The 20,199-nt window shown below is 39.1% G+C and overlaps 1 protein-coding gene across 3 annotated transcripts in view; it reads right to left on the reverse strand.

Annotated features, from left to right (window-relative positions):
* RNGTT (RNA guanylyltransferase and 5'-phosphatase) overlaps positions 1–20,199 on the reverse strand; it is a 197,062-nt gene that overhangs the window by 26,488 nt on the left and 150,375 nt on the right. For 2 of the 3 annotated variants that reach the window (XM_075498347.1, XM_075498348.1), the window contains exon 14: positions 7,446–7,512. The exons of the other annotated variant lie outside the window; for it this stretch is intronic. In XM_075498347.1, the coding sequence (XP_075354462.1) occupies positions 7,446–7,512 (67 nt within the window). The remainder of the gene's footprint in view (positions 1–7,445; positions 7,513–20,199) is intronic. 3 annotated transcript variants of the gene reach the window in all.

The raw sequence follows: 20,199 nt of genomic DNA on the forward strand, positions 1-20,199 counted from the left end.
GTAACCCTATGCCAGGTAACTTTTCATATATCCCAGACCATGCAAGCACCCTGAAGATAAAAACTAAGATACTGAATTTGACTCAGTCCTTTATGTGAAATCAGTGCAGAAGAAAGGAAAGAGTGGAAAAGGAGGACAGGTTCAGGCACCAAAAGGCATTATCTCAGCGTTGTATGACTTCCATGAGAAGACTGTACATCGTCAACTTGTAACCATAAACATTAGGAACAAAGCTTAAATTCCCACTCCACTGAGAAATTTCCTTTGAAAGATTACATAGCAATCAGCCCCACTTTTTAAGTGTTGGTGCTAAAACGGCTTCCATGTGTTGACTTCTGCATTACACACAAATACAGGTGGTTTCCACAAAACACAAACAGAATAAGGAAGAGAAGGATTTCCTTATGCAGCTTCTCAACAGCCCACTACTAGCAATTCCAATGATGCCCAGTGCAGCTTCCACGTCTAGCAAAAGGATGTGAGAATCCTGCTGTAACATCCCACAAAACTCTACAAAACATTAGAGCCACCCACCAGTTCTGTTTGGAGACTATTAACAATAATAAATATGTATTATTAATGTTGATTACTTTATCCTAAAGATATAGTTTGAACTTCAGAAGAGGTAGAATATTATACAGCTTTATCCTCGGTTTGTGTGTTTTAATTCAGAGTGACTGTGTTTAATGAAACGTAGGGATTCAGATTATCTGAGTTTATCCTCTTTTTTCACAGTCATCAAATCATAATTATCACATTCCTTCTCAACACTGTAAAGGTGTTTGTTCCCAGTGGAAGCTGGATCCAGATCTGTAGTTCTCAAAAGTATTCTTCAGCTTTCAGAATTACATTATTTTCTGTCCAGCATAATCCATTTGTTCTCCTATCATTGTTTTCCTAGTTTAAAATAATCTTCTCCCCTTCTTCTTCCCCTCACCACCTGTGTTAACTCTGCTAATGTGAAGATGAAAAATCCTTCTCTGACACTATCTTGCTAAACTAACCAAGCAAGTTACCACTATTTTTCTTTAATTTGACAGGCCTCTGTTCAACCCAGTGGTGTCTCTTTCAGTTTGAAATCATTTGTCTTCAACATGAACAACCAGAATCAAACACCTACAGATCAATCCGTATTTCCTTTTTCTCAGGAACGTCTCACTCCAGAGATTCTAGGGCTGTATTTGTCACCTTCTTCAAGCGGAAGGCATGATATCCTTATGTTTTATTCTATGGCATTTCGCATCACATAAAATACACTAACAGTGCAAAATAATAAGAAGGGGAGATAGGCAACAGAAACAAAACTCAGATTATGACTTCACCATGATAAACGAGAAATCCTTTCCTGCTGTGGTAGGGAATGCAAAAACCTCTGTCAATATGTATGAAAGTCCAGTAAGCAAAGTGTCAAATAATTAGGGCACCAACATACTCCTACTGGCTGTCAACAGGCACAAAGGGAAAACTTCTTACACTTATTTTGCTAAAAGACTCGTACAGTGTACAAGTGGTGTGTACAGACCACACTGTTGTGGAGCTCTGTCAGGACAGCAACTGACTGTATGGCTGAAGTTGGACTAATTCTTCCCTAAATGTGGAGTAGTCTGAAGAGTTGTACCCTAACAAGGTGCTCCATATCTGACCTCTGTAACTAGACAGTAGCAGTCCACCCAGCTCTGGGATCACTAATTGGTTGTAGAAGTCATTGCCACTCAGGGAAGAAAAACATGCCAGCTTCAGTCAAGAAATCAGCAGCTTATCCTATCTTAAGAAATAAAAAAAGCAGCAAGTTCACCAGTACATTCGTCTTCCCTGTTCTTTCAGGAAAGGATTGTTTGGTAAATTGTGGCCAATCACTTCAGTAATCATTTACAGATGTTTGAGATTGCTGAAGAAGCCATGAATGAGGTCTAGCCTGGTTCTCAGACGTCACTTCAGCCTCTGTGTCTGGACAAAGGTAAAGCAGCTGTCTTGAAGATGTTTCAGCTCTTGGGAACAGTAAGTTCTCTGAGGCACTGATAAGTTGCCTGTGGATCTTAAAGTAAAGGTGGATGGATTTGTATCCGGAGGGTCTACCGGTTTTGACGTGATATGATCAGAGAAATTATTCCGGGGCAATTACCCGTTGCAAGGCCTCTCTGGCAGAGGTCCACTATGCTTTATCATGTTTTAAGTTAAAAGTGTATTTGCTGAGGGAAAATGAGGCAGTTGGGCAAATAATAGCTTAGAATCAAACTGCAGTCCTGCCGTGTAGGCAGTAGGTTTAGCTGTCTCAGCAATCAGCAATACTGTTCTCGAGTTTAATAAAATCACAGATAACAGCTACTGAGCTGCAGGACAGACCAGAGAGCTTGATTCCTTGCTAGTCCTTGACAGCAAGACTGCTGTAACTACAGCAGCAAATTCCCCAGAAGCAAACTTAAAACTTTCGGAGTCTTTCCACCGGGGTCCTACCATACAAACAATATACTAAGAACACATCACTACTTCCAAAATACTCTTTTCGCTGTAACTGTCCTCATATTCTATTAAATCGAACAATTCTATTTTGAACAAAGTAGTATTTATTATGAAACTTTTTAATAACTACTCTTAAAATACTAAAAATAAAATAGCAGTAATTAATCTTTATTTAAATGGTAATTTGATGTGTTAAGAGCCCGAAATGAAACTAGTCATTAGCTCAATAGTAAAGACTGCCAGAAGCTTCATTACTGATTAATAACGGAGAACACAGTGTACTGAACAGTTTCCCCTAATCCCAGAAGCAACTAGGAACTGAACTGCAAAAACTTTCAATCCTAATAAATTGATTAAGCAGTATCATTTTCTTTATAGTTATAATTACTGAATCTAGTGTAGCTAAGTTTTCATTCTAATCTACATTGATCAAATCTCTATTTTAAAACCAACATGTCATATGTGTTATGAAGACTTCTTGTTCTGTAAACAGGTTAAAACCCCCATAACATACCCTTCCATCAGGTGACTATTATGGTATGCTGGGACAACGGATTTAGTTACTCCTAATAAACACAAAATTTCTATGAAAAAATTTTTGCTTTAATAGCTTCATTGTTAGTACAAGAATACTAACAATATTTAATGTAAATAGATTTAAGAAAGTTTGCCAGTTAATTCCAGCTGATGTCAATATTTTATCTTGCTGATCAAGGTAGTCACTTATAGAAACCTTTTTCGTTTCATCCAGTTTCCAAGAGATATTTAATAAATACAACCATTTAAGATCCAAAGAAAGCTGCAAATCACTGAATTGCTCCAAAGTTCTGTGAATGAATGCAGAAGTATATGACAGTAACTGCTACTACTAACATAGCTACTTAAATGGGAAAAGATACAAAAAGTGAACATTTATGGTGAAACTGTTCTACAACACCTTTGAAGAGACACTAGAATTAAACAATAATTTAGAATAATTTCATTTAGAAACAAAATAAAATTATTAAGAGGAACGACCCTCTATGAAATCGATTCCTTCAGTATTACCTTAAAGAACAGTCCCCTGGAAATAATATGAGAATTCATTGCCACAGCGAATTTGACTTCCAAGTCATTAATTTAGTACTCTCAGCAGCTAACTGAAATAGCCATCATTTTTATAAGCCACTGAACTTACTGAAACTCACTGAATATTACCCTAGAAAAAGAGCAATCACAAACACTATGCAGTAACTTTAAAGTTCTGTATCACGAACTCTGTTCAAAGTAGCAACATAAAAAATCTTGCAATATCTATGAACTGGCACATTATTGGAAAAGAAAAGTTCCAGGCAGACCCCTCTAGCCACGAAAACTCTCTTTTTTCCATTTCTTCTAATCTATCTGCTACCAGATGCGGGATTCAAAAGCTTGAGGAGTGAATGCTTCACATTTCTTTTGTATAATGAAGTACAGAGATCAAACATCTATCAAGCACTACCACTGATACCACTGAAAGCAAGTCAGGACGAAGAAGATCAGGTAATTTCAGTTAATCTTACCCGTTCATCTATGTCTCAGAAACATTATAAATATTAATATATATAAATATTAATGAATTATTGATATGAGAAAGAAAGACACAGAAAAATAATCCTAGAAGAGATGTTAGTATTTCAAACTCTTTTCCCAGACTTGCCATCTACAGTCTTCATCATCAAAGACACTGGTGCAATTATCTCCTGCACAGTTCTGGAAAATCAAACTTGTTTGCTTTTGGGAAGGGATACTTTGATAAGGAGTTTCTCTCTTTGCAGTTTTGTAAATGCACATAAATTGAAACATGAATTTATGAGTACTAGCATGGCAGTTTATATGTTTACTATGAATATTTCAAAGGCCTGGTAACATTCCTGTTTGTCCAACTGAAAGTGCACTAAAATGCATTGGAAGTACTGCTGTATAATAATGGTTCACTTTTAGTAATAAATCTACACCAGCAGAGGAGTGTAGTGGTTTGAGGCATTCCTTAATGCACACGTTTGGCAAGAAATGCCATCTCTTAATAGAATACATAATACTTGGGATGTTTGCAAATGAACATGAGTGGGTAATTTATATAACGAGAGACACCAATCCATCACACAAGTGAGCAAAAGCAAATCTGAACGAAAAGGTTACAAAGACTCTGCCTTATATATATTCAGGACCAAGTGTGGCTCACAGGTCTTGTAACTGGTGGAATCATTAGCAACCGCGTCTGAAAGACCTGAAGAACTGCTGGGGGAAGAATGAAAGAAACTTGTGTCAACAGTTACAAAAGACCACTGTGTATCTCCAGAGTACAAGAATTTCTTTTTGCAGCACCAACTCACAATGTGAATTATTACTCCCCATTTTTGGTGCTGAAGATCTCTATGAAGTTGTGACCCCATCACCATGTTGAGTGATGATCACTCCACATCACATCATCACAGCTCCTCCTGCTGTCATGCAGCCAACATCCTTCTAGAATCTCCAAGCAATCAGATAGGAGCCTCATTTTAAAAAGCTTATTGTTTTTGTTAACTACACATCACTTCCCAGTTGCAGCTAATAATACAAGCCACACAAGAGATGACCCTGAGACAAATTAGCTTACCACTTCAGGATTACCTTTAGCATCAGAAACAAAGCAAAGCAACGGTGTGCATATATATGCCCATACGTATGCCTATAGCTCCAGATACAAAAGTTATGTTTTACAGAGTACAGCTTGTGGAATTAGCTTATTCAAACATGTCTATGTAATCTACAGTAATTTAGTGGATAATAAGCTTTGTTTTTCCTAGGTAGTAACTGAAAGTTATTTTGAATATCCACATTACCTGTTCTGTGGCAAACACAACATTTAGGATGAGACTACACCAGTGATATATTACCAGAAAGTCTAATATTAACCTACTCAAATTAAATATATGTCAGGTATTTATCAAGCATTGTACCATATATAAGGTAAGAACAGCAAACAGAACAGAAAACATTATTGTGGCTGTATCTTGAATATTGTGCCATTCTGTATCTTAAAAAAGGCAACAGTAGAAATACAGAAGGGTATGAAGAACAAAACCAGTGTTGACTGGAGATACTGAATGGTTGGATACGAGGAGCAATTAAATGGATTAAGTTTTTGTAGCTTGGAAGATGCAAGATTGGGGTAATGTGGAAGAGAACATAAAGTCAGGAATAGAGAATGACTGCTCACCACTTCTCCTGACATAAGGCCTAGGTTGAACCAAAATGAATTATTAGGCAACAGGTTTAAAAGAAATAAAATAATACCTTAACTCACAGTGATAGTATGGCTTTGTATGTTGAAAATTTACTGGAAAATCCCTTAGGCACATTCAGGGAGGAAGGTCCAACTGAGTCTATTAAGCACCAGGATGCAGCTACAACTTCCAGCAGAAAAGGCCCTGCATGCAAATTGCAGGAAACCGGCTGTATACTTTGTATTTATCCTGTTTTTGCGCTCTTTCCCTAAGCATTTGCTAGTGATATGATACTCAGTCCTGCAGTTTCATCCTGCACAGCATCTGCTTTGCAGCTGTCCTGTGAGCAGAAGGGCCTTTCCCTGGCCGCAAGTGATGGGACGAGTACCACTGCTGACTGCAGACGGCTGAAAACGAGCGCAGTACATGCTGCTTCTCTCTCAAATCCACCCAGTGAACTTACAAACTCTTCCCAGCCATGGGGAAAGCCTCCTCATTTTGCTGCCTATTATTAGAAATGGATGGGGCAGGCGAGGGCAGGAATGGGGCCTCATTTGGAAGGGGAGAACAGTGTGAGAGAACTTTTATAAAGCATTTAAACAAGCACTATTCTGAAGGGTTAGCACCAAAAATATACAAGATTGTGATGAAACTTCTTGCAACACAAGGTTTCATGCAAGAAACATCTAAATTGTTTGATTATGAGCCAAACTGAATAATATACATGTAGGAACTGGGGAGATGGGAGAAAAGAAACAGGGAAGATTAAAAGAACAGATGCATGCTTTTCAAGTAATTTTAAAACAGTACTAAGGTTTAAGTTAGAAAAAGCAAGTATTAGCTAGATACGGTTGGGAATACTGTTCTTTAGTAACATAATTAGGGATGGCAAAGGAACACATCTGAGTTTTAGAAATTAAGTTTAATTTTGATGTAAAACAAAACCAAGGCTTTTAAAATTCTGAGAGGCACAAGCATGTGCTCATGATGGAGGGAACAATGCTGCCAAGAGTGCAGAATATATAGTAATTACAGGTATCATCTGGGACATGGGAACATTGCAGCATTCTAAAACAGATACCACGTTTCCACATCCCAGTGTAATGACTGACACGCTAATGCTCCCCTCTCTTTGTCCTAAGAAAAATCCCAATGAAACTCATCAAAATCAGTCCATATATTCTTGTAAAACATTTCTGTTTGCAAGTGACATGACAATAACTAATTGGCAACTGGGAATTAGAAATGTGAAACTATTACAGTTCAACTGAAGGAAAAGAAACAGTAAGTCATAAAAGACAAATGATTTTCCAGCAATTGTACGAGTCTTTCATAATAAATCTAATAATACTGGGAAAACAATCTCTGCTTTTTACTGCAGTGTCTTCCCTGTCAAGGATCACTTAAAGAATTACAGAGTTCCAAAAGTGGTTTTGTTTTAAAATGTTACTGACAAAGTAAACTTAAAAAAAAAAAAAACCAACCAAAAAACAACGAACGAACATTTTCCATCTGATAATTAAACCAAAGTCAAAGTTAATCAAAAGATTATAGGAAAACCTAAACTTCTTTGACAAGTTAAGTACACAGATGTAACTAGAAGCAAACCCCAAATATGGTAAACATCACCAAAGTAGCACTATTTCCCATTATTTTTCCTGAAGCTGTATTGATAACCTGAAGTTCTCTAAATCAAGAATTAAATCATTTAAATGGCCACCTCCCTCCCCCCCACCCCCAGCTTATTAATCGTACCTTAATTTGTGCAAAAGGTCTGTCAAAGTTTCCAACATAAAGAAGACCAACATTCTGGGTCAGTAGCCTAAAAAATGAAAAAAATCTTTTTAAGATATCACTTTACATCCATAAGGTTTTTTGCATCTCCAATAGTTGTTACTGAACCCTAGCAGGGTAACAAGTTTCATTATAATAGCAAGAGCTACCTTTGCAAAGCTAATTACACAATTCTATTTGAACTACTACAAAAAAGGAAAGACGTGCATTAAAGACGGATGCACACCGGTAATTTGCGTTTATGGTGCAAGCAGCTCTTGAACAAAAACATTTCACAGGCTTCTTTGTGATGGATGTCACTCAATAACATGGAAGAACGGCAGGTATGTGCCTCTTCTATTTATTAGAAACCATTAGAGACAAAGGGACAGCAAGCAAAGAGACTAGTAAACACACATTCAGAGCAGCAGGCCTAAGAGTTAAAACAGATTAGGGCAAATAAAAGTACGCACAGTAATACAAAAATGACATCACTAGAGGTAGAGAAACAATAGAGAATCTCTGCAATATTGTCTAATAGCTTCCTAAATAAAAAGAGCCCCAGATGCAGTTTGTGCCTGCTGTTCTCTTCAACTCTTTATAACGTTGTTGCGTACATGACCAAGATCCAGAGGGACAGTGGGATTAGGTTGACTCATATGACTGTTGGTACTTTGGGAAAAGAGTTAGTTTGATTTCTGCAGACACCATGCAAGTCAATGTTATTACTACACAAACTCCAAATCCCGGAGGAGCATTAGGGTGCCACTGCTATCAACAAGGAGACAAGAACATCACTGGCCAGTGAAAAGGTTAGGAGGGCACTGTGCTGTTCAAACTGGACAACCACGATGTTCCTCTTTGCTAAGCAAAGGCACAGCGATCATCCCCTCCACTTCAGAGGCTCCAAAAGCGTTGCACTGAAGTACAGGCACCCCATAAGGACAATTCTTCAATGACAGACCATTGAAAGAGTTTCTGTTTTGACTAAAAGGGACATTCAAAACCCATCATACTCTTCAGTAGCTCCAGGTTTTCATAAAGTGTTTGCTATTTTGTATTTTCCTTCACTTTTATATCCCGTTCCTGTTAGCAATAAGGATTGCTCACATATGGATTAAATTTCCCCCCTAACTAGAAATAACCAGAAAATAAGTAGGAATGTAGGCATCATTCTGCTCAAGTCTGACACTGACATGTCTCTTCCTTTATATACTTTTAATTCATAGTGAGTTACCTTTTTTTTCTATATATAAACTAGTTGTCATTTTCTAACTAATGTCTCACCATCTCCAGGCCTATTTTCATAAACAAAAGAAAACAGGAGCTTAGACAGTAGTAAATCATTGTTTTGACCTTCAGTTCACACAATGTACACATCTTAGCATGATTTTGATTATTCCCAGTTCTGACAACAATATGATATATATGACTTCAAACCGGTTCACCAACAGTGGGAATTGGTGGAACTTGGCAAAATAGCAAAGTTGAAACATTCACATATATGAAACAAAAGTAAGAAGTGGTGTCGAACTGTATATCATCTTCAAAAATCCTTTTGTAATTAGATACTGCATACAAAAATTCTCTGGGCATTGACAGAAATACCCAAAGGAAGGAAAGACCAGTAAGGATCAGAGCAGATCAGTCACAGTACGGACAGGCAAGTGGCTTCCTCCCTTTGCCCACCAATGTGCCTGACTGTCGGGAAGACCAGGACTGTTTTGCAATGGTTCTGCAGCATTGACATATGGAAGTCAGGATGAGCACATCAAACCCATTTGCAGTCACAATAAGTCAAATTCATTCAGAATGCAGGTCTCCAGAGCTGAAAAAGTCAGCATATTGATCAAATCTTCTTCTAGGACTGTAAAGCAAACTCAGAAAATATTTAAGGGTTTTCTAAATTAAAAAAAACCACATATGGGAAGTAATTAGCGGAAAAGGTTAAAAGAGAATCTGTAAAAAGGATTCAGGGTATGTCACCGTATTTGAGAGAGGGGCACCTTAAAGCAAAAAAAAGATTCTTAAAAAGAACTGCACATAATTTTTGTAAGGCAGAAAAGAAAAAAAATGCACTAGCTGTATTTCTAGTAAGGGACCTAAAAAAAGAGAAGACATACAGCGTAATTATTCCCGCATGGTTAGTCTTCTTCACATTGTTTTCTTTACCGGATAGAAATGTAGGACCATTAAAAATCTGAGTCTTTAGGATGGCTTTAGGTAGAACATCTAGGAAACCTTAAGATTAATCTTTCCAGAAGAGCACACTGCAGTTTACAGTGTTTAACTTGCTATCACTGATGTGCACCCAAAACCTGCAAACATACTGCAAGAATTGCCTTCCTTACTAAGACTGATACTGACACAGAAGTACAAGCTTATTACTATTTATTCACCTTTCACTGCCTTGGCTGAAAAGTATTTTACTTAGAATTTTTTATTCATATTCACAAGTCACCTCAAAAAGGCAATGTTAATTCAATGCAATGTTAGGAAAATTTTTAGGGAACGGAAAGTTATTTGTAACTCTCCCTTGCTTAAATAAAAGGTCGCCTTTGTTGTTCCTTTAGCTTTCAAGATTCCTCTCAAGTTCTGAAGTTCAAAAGCATATTACCAACACGCAAAGCCAGTCAGTTTTTCATATACGCACTCAGTGAGGTTGAAATGAGCATCCCAATATGATCATAATTTAATGCCCTGAAATACTTGTTTTTTCTCCCCCTAAATGGTCTGAGCAATTAAAAAAATTCCAAGTCTCATGACTAGTATTCAGGGTCTTTCTTGAGCTCTCTTTGAAAGCAGCCCTGCAGAGAAGGACTTGGGGGTACTGGTGGATGAAAAGCTGGACATGAGCTGGCAATGTGCGCTCGCAGCCCAGAAGGCCAACCTTATCCTGGGATGCATCAAAAGCAGCGTGGCCAGCAGGTCGAGGGAGGTGATTCTGCCCCTCTGCTCCACGCTGGTGAGACCCCACCTGGAGTACTGTGTCCAGCTCTGGAGTCCTCAGCACAGGAAAGACATGGACCTGTTGGAGCAGGTCCAGAGGAGGGCCACGAAAATGATCAGTGGGGTGGGGCGCCTCCTGTATGAGGACAGGCTGAGATACTTGGGGTTGTTTAGCGTAGAGAAGGCTCCGGGGAGACCTTATAGCGGCCTCCCAGTACTTAAAGGGGGCCTACAGGAGAGATGGGGAGGGACTTTTTATCAGGGAGTGTAGTGATAGGACAAGGGGTAACGGTTTTAAACTGAAAGAGGGTAGATTTAGGATATTACTTCCTAGATATAAGGAAGAAATTCTTTACTGTGAGGGTGGTGAGACACTGGAACAGGTTGCCCAGAGAAGTTGTAGATGCCCCATCCCTGGAAGTGTTGAAGGCCAGGTTGGACGGGGCTTTGAGCAACCTGATCTAGTGGAAGGTGTCCCTGCCCATGGCAGGGGGGTTGGAACTAGATGATCTTTAAGGTTCCTCCCAACCCAAACCATTCCATGATTCTATGATATCAGCATAATCTCCATATTTCAGAGACTGAGCTCACACAGAAGAGTCTGGAGAGGTAACCAGACTGTGGCAAGTCACTACTGAGGCTCTGGATAGGCCAAGCTACTGCCCAAGTGTTAGCAGTCCCTCAGTAGTCACCAGTGGCAGTATTAAAAAAATGATGTGCCATGGAGGAGAGAGATGAGACAGAGGAGAACGTGCCAATCTCCATCTCACCCACAGGAACTCAGCATGACTGATCTCTAAATTACCATTACGTAATTACTCCTCACCTATCAGAAAGTTCAAATTATACATAGTCATTGTTATAGTTCTTCTTTACCACAACACCAGGCTGCATTTTTTAAGTACCTAAAATTAACTTTATACTGTAAACTTCAACATGTCTAAATTGATACAGATATTCTCTCCTAATGCTCTCAACTAATTACCCTTTGCCTTTGAAGACTTTCCAATTGTAGGCAGGTTTGGTTATAAGCACTTACATGTTTCCTTATTCCAATGCCCTCTTTTAAAATGTCAGTCTTCTATTTCTTACCTAATTTCACATTTGCACAGTTCTATTCTCAGAACACCGTCAGTGGTACTCAACACTTAACCTTGCTAACAGCTGGACATCACCTGTAATTGGCCAAAATCAATACCAGCCTATGAAACAGTGGTGACAGTTGCACAGCGCAATTATCATCTTTGAATTTCACATTTATGGAATTACCTTAATATTACAGGAAACAATTGTCAAAAATGCAAATGCCTACTGGTACTTCAGTACAAATATTTACTTTACTGGAAAATATGCAGCAATATACAAAGTTGCCTCAACTGATCATATTAGCTTACAGATCAGCATGTATTTTATTTGTAGTCTCTTTCATTCAATACATTATCAACACAATTCCCATTTTTTTTCTGTAAGCAGAAGGAAAGAAACATCACTCCAAGAAGCAGTGGTTCTTTAAGATGTGCTGTCCATACGTGACATTACACTCCCCCTACTCCTGTCCCATACGCCCAAGTGAGCAGACTTGTAGCCTGGCTTGCCTATTCGGGCTGTATCGTTATGTTCCATGCAAACAGCATAAAACCCCAAAAAGTATCAGGATGAATAATTTCTGACTTTTGCCAATACAATATCAAGGTCATAAAGGCCTTCCCAGTACCGAGAAAATGCTGCCATATAGTTACCACCAAATGCCCTATTATCTGCCTTCAGAATCCTAGATTTGGCCTTTTCTGGGCTTACCTGTGTAAGCCCAGGTAAGCCCAGGTAAAACATACCTGTGTCTTCAAAATCCAAGCTGCAGGAGCCAGGCACTGCATGCCTCTGGGGGAAGCTGACTGCAGGAGTGGGCATGGTCAGGCACAGCGATCCAAGAAAAAGTAAACGGAAATAAACATAGGGCAGGATTAAGGGCTTGGGTGAAAGGAAACTTGGAAGAGGGTGGAGTGAGACGGCAGGGAATGTGGAACACAAGAGGGATGAGAGGTATAAAGGACAGAGGAGCCCTCTGGGTTGGAAAGCACTGGAGCAGAGCTCTGGGCTGGAGAAGACTGGTGGATTAGGGCTACGGGAGCAGCAAGGACCGATTTACCACAGAGCTCATCCTCCTCAAGCACAGCTGACCTTGCTCTGTGGGCTGGGACAGTCCCAGTACCATCGCCCCCTTCCTACTGCCTTTGGCCATGGGAAGTGGAAGTAGAGCAACCCTTGGCTATGGACTTCACGAGGGCAGCACATTTCAAAGAAGCCTGATCACTTCCTCTTCTCCACACACAATCTGTTCCTGGTAACTCACTAAGAGCTGTTTGTTAAGATGAAGGTGGGTATTTCAAGATATTCTCGACAAAGATTCAGGCACAGCTCACGGACAAACCTGTGCTCCAGCCATCAAGTAGTACTTTGTGAAGGCAGAGAGCAGGCATCAAATAGTTCCTCCGTGTCTTGTTGGGAGGTATGCCTTGAGGACACCACTTCAGCTTGATCTGAACCCAAAATGCCAACCCCTTCAGATTCCAAGGGCTGCCTTGAAAGTCTGCTCAGGCTATCAAACAGGGTCATGCAAACTGTGGAGCTGAAAACATAACTTCTGACCAGTTATATACAAACCAGCTGGAAGTTGCCCTCTGGGCTATCTGGATCCTAGTGCTGCTGTGCAGACTATGGAAGGAGGTTTCCAGAAAGGGGCATGCAGAGAAATAAAGGAGCAGGGTGGAGCCAGGAGTCGCTACCTCTCACAGGAGCAAGTTACTGCAGATTAGCTGAACGCGGTAACTTGCTCCTGTGCGAGGCAGCAGCTCCTGCGCTTGCTCTGTTGCAAGACCGGTGGCATATTGTGCAGGAACACAGACTGAGACTTGCAGCTCTAGCCAACAGCACAGAGGTCAGACAGGCTTGGAAAGCACAGAATATGGAGTGAAAAATGCAGTGTGTGCAATACAAGGGCTGAAAAGAGGTAAGGTAATTGGCATTGGAAAAGTGGAATGTGCCGAAGGAAAATGATGACCAATGAATAGGCATATGGGCTTGAGTTGCCTGTTTTTTCAGGATGAAAGCTGCCATGAAACAGGCAGTGGTAGGCATGCAGAGCAGCCTACAGCAATGCTTTCAATTATTCACTACCCCTATGAAACAGAACATGTAACTTCTTCCTTAAATTTCCACAAGAACGCTCACCAAAATCCCAGAACTGATGACAATTTATCAAATAGTATCTTGCAGTATTTGTATTAGGCAATCCTAAAATTTAACTTGACATACATCATGGTTGAAGAACGGTTCATCACTCCAAATAAATCAAGTCACTAGATTCTGTATTTCTAGTTTTATACTTAACTGTTGCCTGTTTCTTTCACTAGCTCTTGCAGCCACCAAAAAGCCTGACTCTAGATGAGTTTGTGTTTGTTTTTAAGAGCTCGTAAGTGCTACAGCCTGCCACTAAAGCTTTGCTAGATGTAATAAAACTTCATTGTTATATTGCATAACCAGAAGAGTATTTGAGTGCATGCAAGACTGCAGAAACTTCCAAAACTCAGCTTGATGGCTGTGCGTATCTGTCTGTACTTCTAATGACGGTGTAGATGGAAATGACAGCTTTCAGCAAAGGACGAGGGGCAGCTCCTGCTGTGGTCTGTTCTCCTACCTGAAAGAACTCTCTCCAGATCAGACAGGTTTTTTTCTGGTTGATTTGAACCATAGACTGATACCTGAAACACCCTTGGTGTCTGCCTGGAAGGGATTTTGCCCTAGCAGATACGATTAAACAGGAATACCAATTCCACTGATGAGACAACAGAATTAAGATGCGTGGACTGCTTCCACTTTACAGTCAGAAGCAGCAACAAGTAGCTACAATGGGGCTGGGATCTGACCTAACAACTTCATCCTTCATAATGCTGCAGAAAGACATTTGCAGTCTTCACAGAGGTTGCTGGTGAAAAGATTTCAATCCTGAGAAGATGTGTATCGAGAGTGTAATAGATGTGAAGCAAGACGGAAAGAAAAAACAATCCTGACACTCAGTGGGGCTACTGACCCTTGTGCACATCTTTACTGCTAAGAACATCACAGCACATACATTAGTGGCTGATTAAGGCCAAGAATGGAATACAACCTGTGTAAAGTATAAATTGGACAGTCAGATAAAATTTTAGGAAAATCTCTGTGACCACACTCACATTCTACACTCCCATATTTAAAATAACTATATAATAGGGATTAATATTTGTTATGGTCTGAATGTTTTTACATTTCATTTTAAAATACACCTTTTGTGTGATAAGCATATACAAAGAATTCCACTGTTACACTATATATGTGCTTTTAACTGTCTCTAAAAATCGCTCTGGCTGCATTTGCAGATTTTCGGCAGAAATGACTAAGTTACCAACACAGATGAACAACAGCCCTGAGAACAGAAGCAACATCTTTATAAGTTCAATAACTGTATTTTCAAACACTATTTGAATGTTTTTCACATATAGCTTTGAAGACAAAGGTAACTTTTATACATAATTTAATTTTGTATTCCACTATGCAAAGAAATTATCCCTGTACGTCATTATTGCACATGATGACATGAGCACCAATAAAGCATCATGACACAGCAGAAAGGACACCATATTCGCATGATGCAGCTGATGTCCTCTTAAGACTATAATAATGTGCTGGTTTTGGCTGGGATAGAGTTAATGTTCTTTATAGTAGCTAATATGGGGCTATGTTTTGGATTTGTGCTGAAAACAGTGTTGATAATACAGAGATGTTTTGGTTGTTGCTAAGTGGTGTTTACACTGGTCAAGGACATTTCAGCTTCCCATGCTCTGCCAGGTGCAGAAGAAGCTGGGAGGGGACACAGCCAGGATAGTTGATCCAAACTGGCCAAAGGGCTATTCCATACCATATGACGGCATGCTCAGCATATAAAGCTGGGGAAGAGGAAGGAAGAGGGGGACGTTTGGAGTTATGGTGTTTGTCTTCCCAAGTAACCGTTACGCGTGATGGAGCCCTGCTTTCCTGGAGATGGCTGAACACCTGCCTGCCCATGGGAAGTAGTGAATGGATTCCTTGCTTTGCTTGTGTGCGCGGCTTTTGCTTTCCCTATTAAACTGTCTTTATCTCAACCCACGAGTTTTCTCACTTTTACTCTTCTGATCCTCTCCCCCATCCCACAGCAGGGGAGTGAGTGAGCGGCTGTGTGGGGCTTAGTTGCCGGCTGAGGTTAAACCATGACAAATAAATATTCTGTATTTATCCTGTGTTCACTTAAACTATGAGGGAAAACTGCACTGTGCTGCAATATCTTAACCATGGAAAGAGAAGCAGTTTCTCAAGTAGTCTCCTGAACCATAACTTGGATGGTACTACAGTGACATTACAATTATATTTTGCTTCTTGCTTATGATAATCATTCCCCATTGCTTTTCAACTCTAATTATGTATTTTCTAGGAATATGAAACTGAAAGAAAAAGCAAGAAGAAAATCAGAAAAGCATAAATAGAGAGTTATAAAAATTGATGTTAGGGTTAAAAGAATTAACTTCCTACATTCAATTTTTTTCAAGATCATTAATTATTTCATTAATTTATTTTGCAGACTAATGTAAGAGTAACATAGTGAAAATACTATACTAGGTATTAAGAAATATAAAAGTATATAAAAGGATCCAATACAAATTCTGGAAAAGGCTAATACCAGTGCACAGACAAGCTTGTGAATTTAAACTGACATGCATATATGGTCTGCAAACAACACGAATTTCATTTTGTTCTAAAAGTATAAAGAGCCAAAGAACTTGACAGTTCACAGAAGCAGCAGTGAACCTTGCATGCAGAATACTGACAATGGCAAAGCATGGGCTTCACAGGCAAGACAGAAGAGCTCCCTCCTGCTTTCTCCAGTGCATTTATCAAACCACTTTTTCAGGCTATGAAAATATTCTAACAAAATTTTTTACTCATCAGTCATGCAAGAAAACTTTTTTCATGGAAAAATACAAGCTATTCTAGTATAATCATCATGCTAAAGAGTAAGCAAATAGACAGTGTTTCTGATTTAGGACATTCTTTCTCAAATTAGAGCACAAATTGAAAAAAAGCTATGAGGGAACTGGAAGAGATACTATGCACAGCTGGTTACATAGTAAAGATGCAAAAAACCCTGGGTTTGAACTCAAGAGGGGAAAAAGGTTGGGAAGGGATACAATCAAGTGTTAAAAAAGAGACTGTAAACAATTTTACAATGCTAAATTCATCTCTGCAATTAAAACCCCACAGAAATGTAAGCAAAACCTTTTAATTCAGTGAATTCTGAATTTGCAGACTATCCCAAGCCAAGTTAATGGTGACGGCAATTAACATAAAATTGTATTCTAAGTAATATTCATGGGGAAAAATGCAGTGGATAGCACAAACTAGAGACTTGAATTTAACATCCTCAGTCTTCCCACAACAGTACTCCAGTGTGCGTTATTAGTCGTATTAATAAGCATGCCGCTTTCTGAAACACATGCAACTCAGGCAAAATATCAATGTTACGTGATAATTGTCCTTCATAGGAAAAGCTCCTATGCATAATACTTGAAAGGCTTCACTGAACTACCTCACTCCCTACAGTAAATCACTGTCTGTCATTGACTATTGGTAATAGGCATCTAGGAAGTAACTGATCCCTGAAAAGACATAACTTCCACTGAATAATGTCACCATTGTTACATACCAAACCAAATAAAAATTACATTTAGAGAGCTCGAAACTGCAAAACAAAGTGACCTCATATTTGAGGTAATGGTCTGCAAGTGATTCTAGATCATGGTCAAAAAGAATAAACTGACCAATATCAAGGTTTACTTTGAGTTAGGAGGGTTTAATTTGCATTATTTTTGAACAAGTGTTTGGCTGTTGGGGTTTTTTGGGGGTGTTTGTACACAAATGCTTTCCTAAAGACAGGGAGATTTTTCAAGAAACATTCTTGCACTTTATAAGTAAAACCATGACATCAGATGTTTCCAAAAGCACTTCCTGTTGTTTGCTGCATTTATGTCTAGCACTGATAATATTTTAATGTTTGTCCAGGCTTTGCCTTACAGGCAAATCACATAAAGAAGCATTTTGACTACATTTACATATACCTTATCCATAAAAAGTAGAAAGGAAAAGTAAGTAGAAACAAAAAGTACCCATTAAATAATCATGCCCATTCCTCCACCAATGGAATATTATTCCCTGTAGTATAATGAGCAATTGGGCCAGGCTGACCATAAATTATCTGAAAAATGAGGCTGCTTGCCTTTTCCTTTGGGAGATTATTACATCGTCTGAGAGATTTCACTATTAGAATCTATTTCTGATAGTAAACGTCAATTTTTTCTTTCTGAATATCATCCCTTTCATCTCACTAAAATATAGGACAGGAGTTAGGAAATATTCCCTATTTGCTGAAGGACCTGCCTGACACAGGTTGTGCTTCAACTCTACCCAGATTATCCACATATCACAAAGCAAGAGCACTCACACAGCCCTGCAGTGGACTCACTGGAACACCGTAAATCCACGTTCTAGTCTAGGACCCCATAGGGTCCTTTCACCCTGGCCCTCTTTTAAAATATAAGAGACCACAATACTAGCAAATTCAATACCCAGAATTAAGTGAAGAATTGACACCACAATATGAAGCTTTGTATCAGGAGACTTAAAGTCAAAACAAAGACATTTTAAGTGTTTCCTCAGGAGCTACTTAAGAAAACAGACTTCTAACAGCAAATAAGATCTAGAAGAAATAAATGAGATAATGGCAAAAAAAAATCTCAAGTATATCCAAGTACAAAATTGCTAAAAATAGTTCAGTAGATGCACTTGATCATGTGGAAATACAAGGAGCAACTAAGGAAGATAGGGAGACTGCTGAAAAGCTAGTGGATTTGTTTGTACCCACTGAAAACAATGAAGGCACCTAGTCAGGAACTTTTTTTAGTCAAAAAACTTTTTGACAAAAAACTTCCTAGTCAAAAACCTTTTTTTTTAAGTTACCAAAATGAAATGCCTGCAGAAATAGAGGTACTAAAAGAAAAGCTCTGGGGATATATTGATAATTAAGGTGAAATAAATCACCAAACCTTGATGCAACATATCCAGATTTCTGACGTTTCTTAATACGGAAGGTCCGAATTGCCATTAAAAAAACCCCATGTCAATCTTTAACACCCAAATAGGGTAATTTCTGCAAACTCTTCAGAGTCCTAGCCTTTAGCACAGTATTGTTCAGCATGCCTACCTTGGCCACACATAGCGGTGCTACTTAGGAGGTTGCACATCCCCTGCATTCACACTGTGGCTGCATCTGCCTCTCTTTTGATCATTTTAATGAAAGAGTGCCTAAAAAGTAGTGGGGGACATGAGAGGTACCACACTGACATAATCAATTCAGACTGCCAAAAGGCTTCTGTTACAGTCTTCCACAGTAATTTATTTTTAAAAAAATAAAACTAGGCAGTAAGTGCTTTTATATGGAAAAAGCTACTTACTGTTATGGATCAAACCCTGATTAAGAGACTGGACAGGCAGAATAAATGGTCAGTTTTCATCTTGGCAAAGGCCAAGTGACTATTCAATTTATGTAACAGACTGTTTAATATATTTATTAGTAATCTGGAAAAGTCATGAACAGAGAAAGTCTGCTGATGAAGCAAGTTATGAAGCAAGGGCTGGCAACTTTAGCTAGATTACGAAGTTCATCACTTTGAAGAGAAGCTGATGACATACTTACAATCACCCTCACAACCTTAGCATTACTTTCCTCTGTGGTGAAAGAGATGTGCTCCTGTGTGTATGAATTAGGAAAAGGTACTTACCCATTTAATTAAGGAATATATCATAGTGTATAGGAACCTGGCAACTAGAACTCTGCTATTTCCTAACATTCAAAGGCTTGACTTTGAGGCTTATTGAATTTTCTTTCCACATGAGGTTTTGTCATTCCTTTGTCCTCGGTCTTTCTATTCATAAAATAAAAAAATAAAAACAAATTTCTGTCCTGCACAACTATTCTAAATCAGCAGAACAAAGTTGGAAATTGAAATATTCAGTAATTTTAACACAGGTTGTTACTGCTGAAAAACCGTGACAAAGAATTGGCAGGAAAGCTGTGATGGGGTGGTCTCATCTGGCTATAATCTCCCCCATTCTGCCCTTCATTTGTCAGCACAGCTGCTCCAACAGTTTTCTGGTTTTCCCAGTGCCCTGCATGCCGCACCAGTGGTGGCAGGATCTCACGGCAGTCCCAGATTTTGGCAGCTAACACTTCCAAGTAAAAGAGAACAGGCCACTCTGCAGGTTGGCCAAATTTAGAGAGAATTCCTCTGCAATACGGAAAAGGCACTTCTGTATCCCATGGAGGTGAGTCTACCATATATCAAAAATCTGATGAATTACGGATGCAAAAGCTTTTCAGAGAAAATATTGTAAACCACTCTGAAGCACAGCATACGGTATCCAAAGTAAATCAGTTGGTACCAGTATCCTTTTGACAATGCAAGGCAAACCACAGATTGATCAGGTGATCCATATTTCATTTCTCATAACAAAAGAACAAGGGGTGATTGAATTATGCCAATTGAGGGAGAATTCAAATCTGGTAAATACTTCATCACAAAACACAATTAGACTGCAGCTCATTGACGCTGCCCTGGTATGCAAGAGAAACAGGGACTGAACACAGAGGTGCATAATAAAATTATCT

This window comes from Mycteria americana, chromosome 3 (genome assembly GCF_035582795.1).
Source record: "Mycteria americana isolate JAX WOST 10 ecotype Jacksonville Zoo and Gardens chromosome 3, USCA_MyAme_1.0, whole genome shotgun sequence".
Lineage (NCBI taxonomy): Eukaryota > Metazoa > Chordata > Aves > Ciconiiformes > Ciconiidae > Mycteria > Mycteria americana.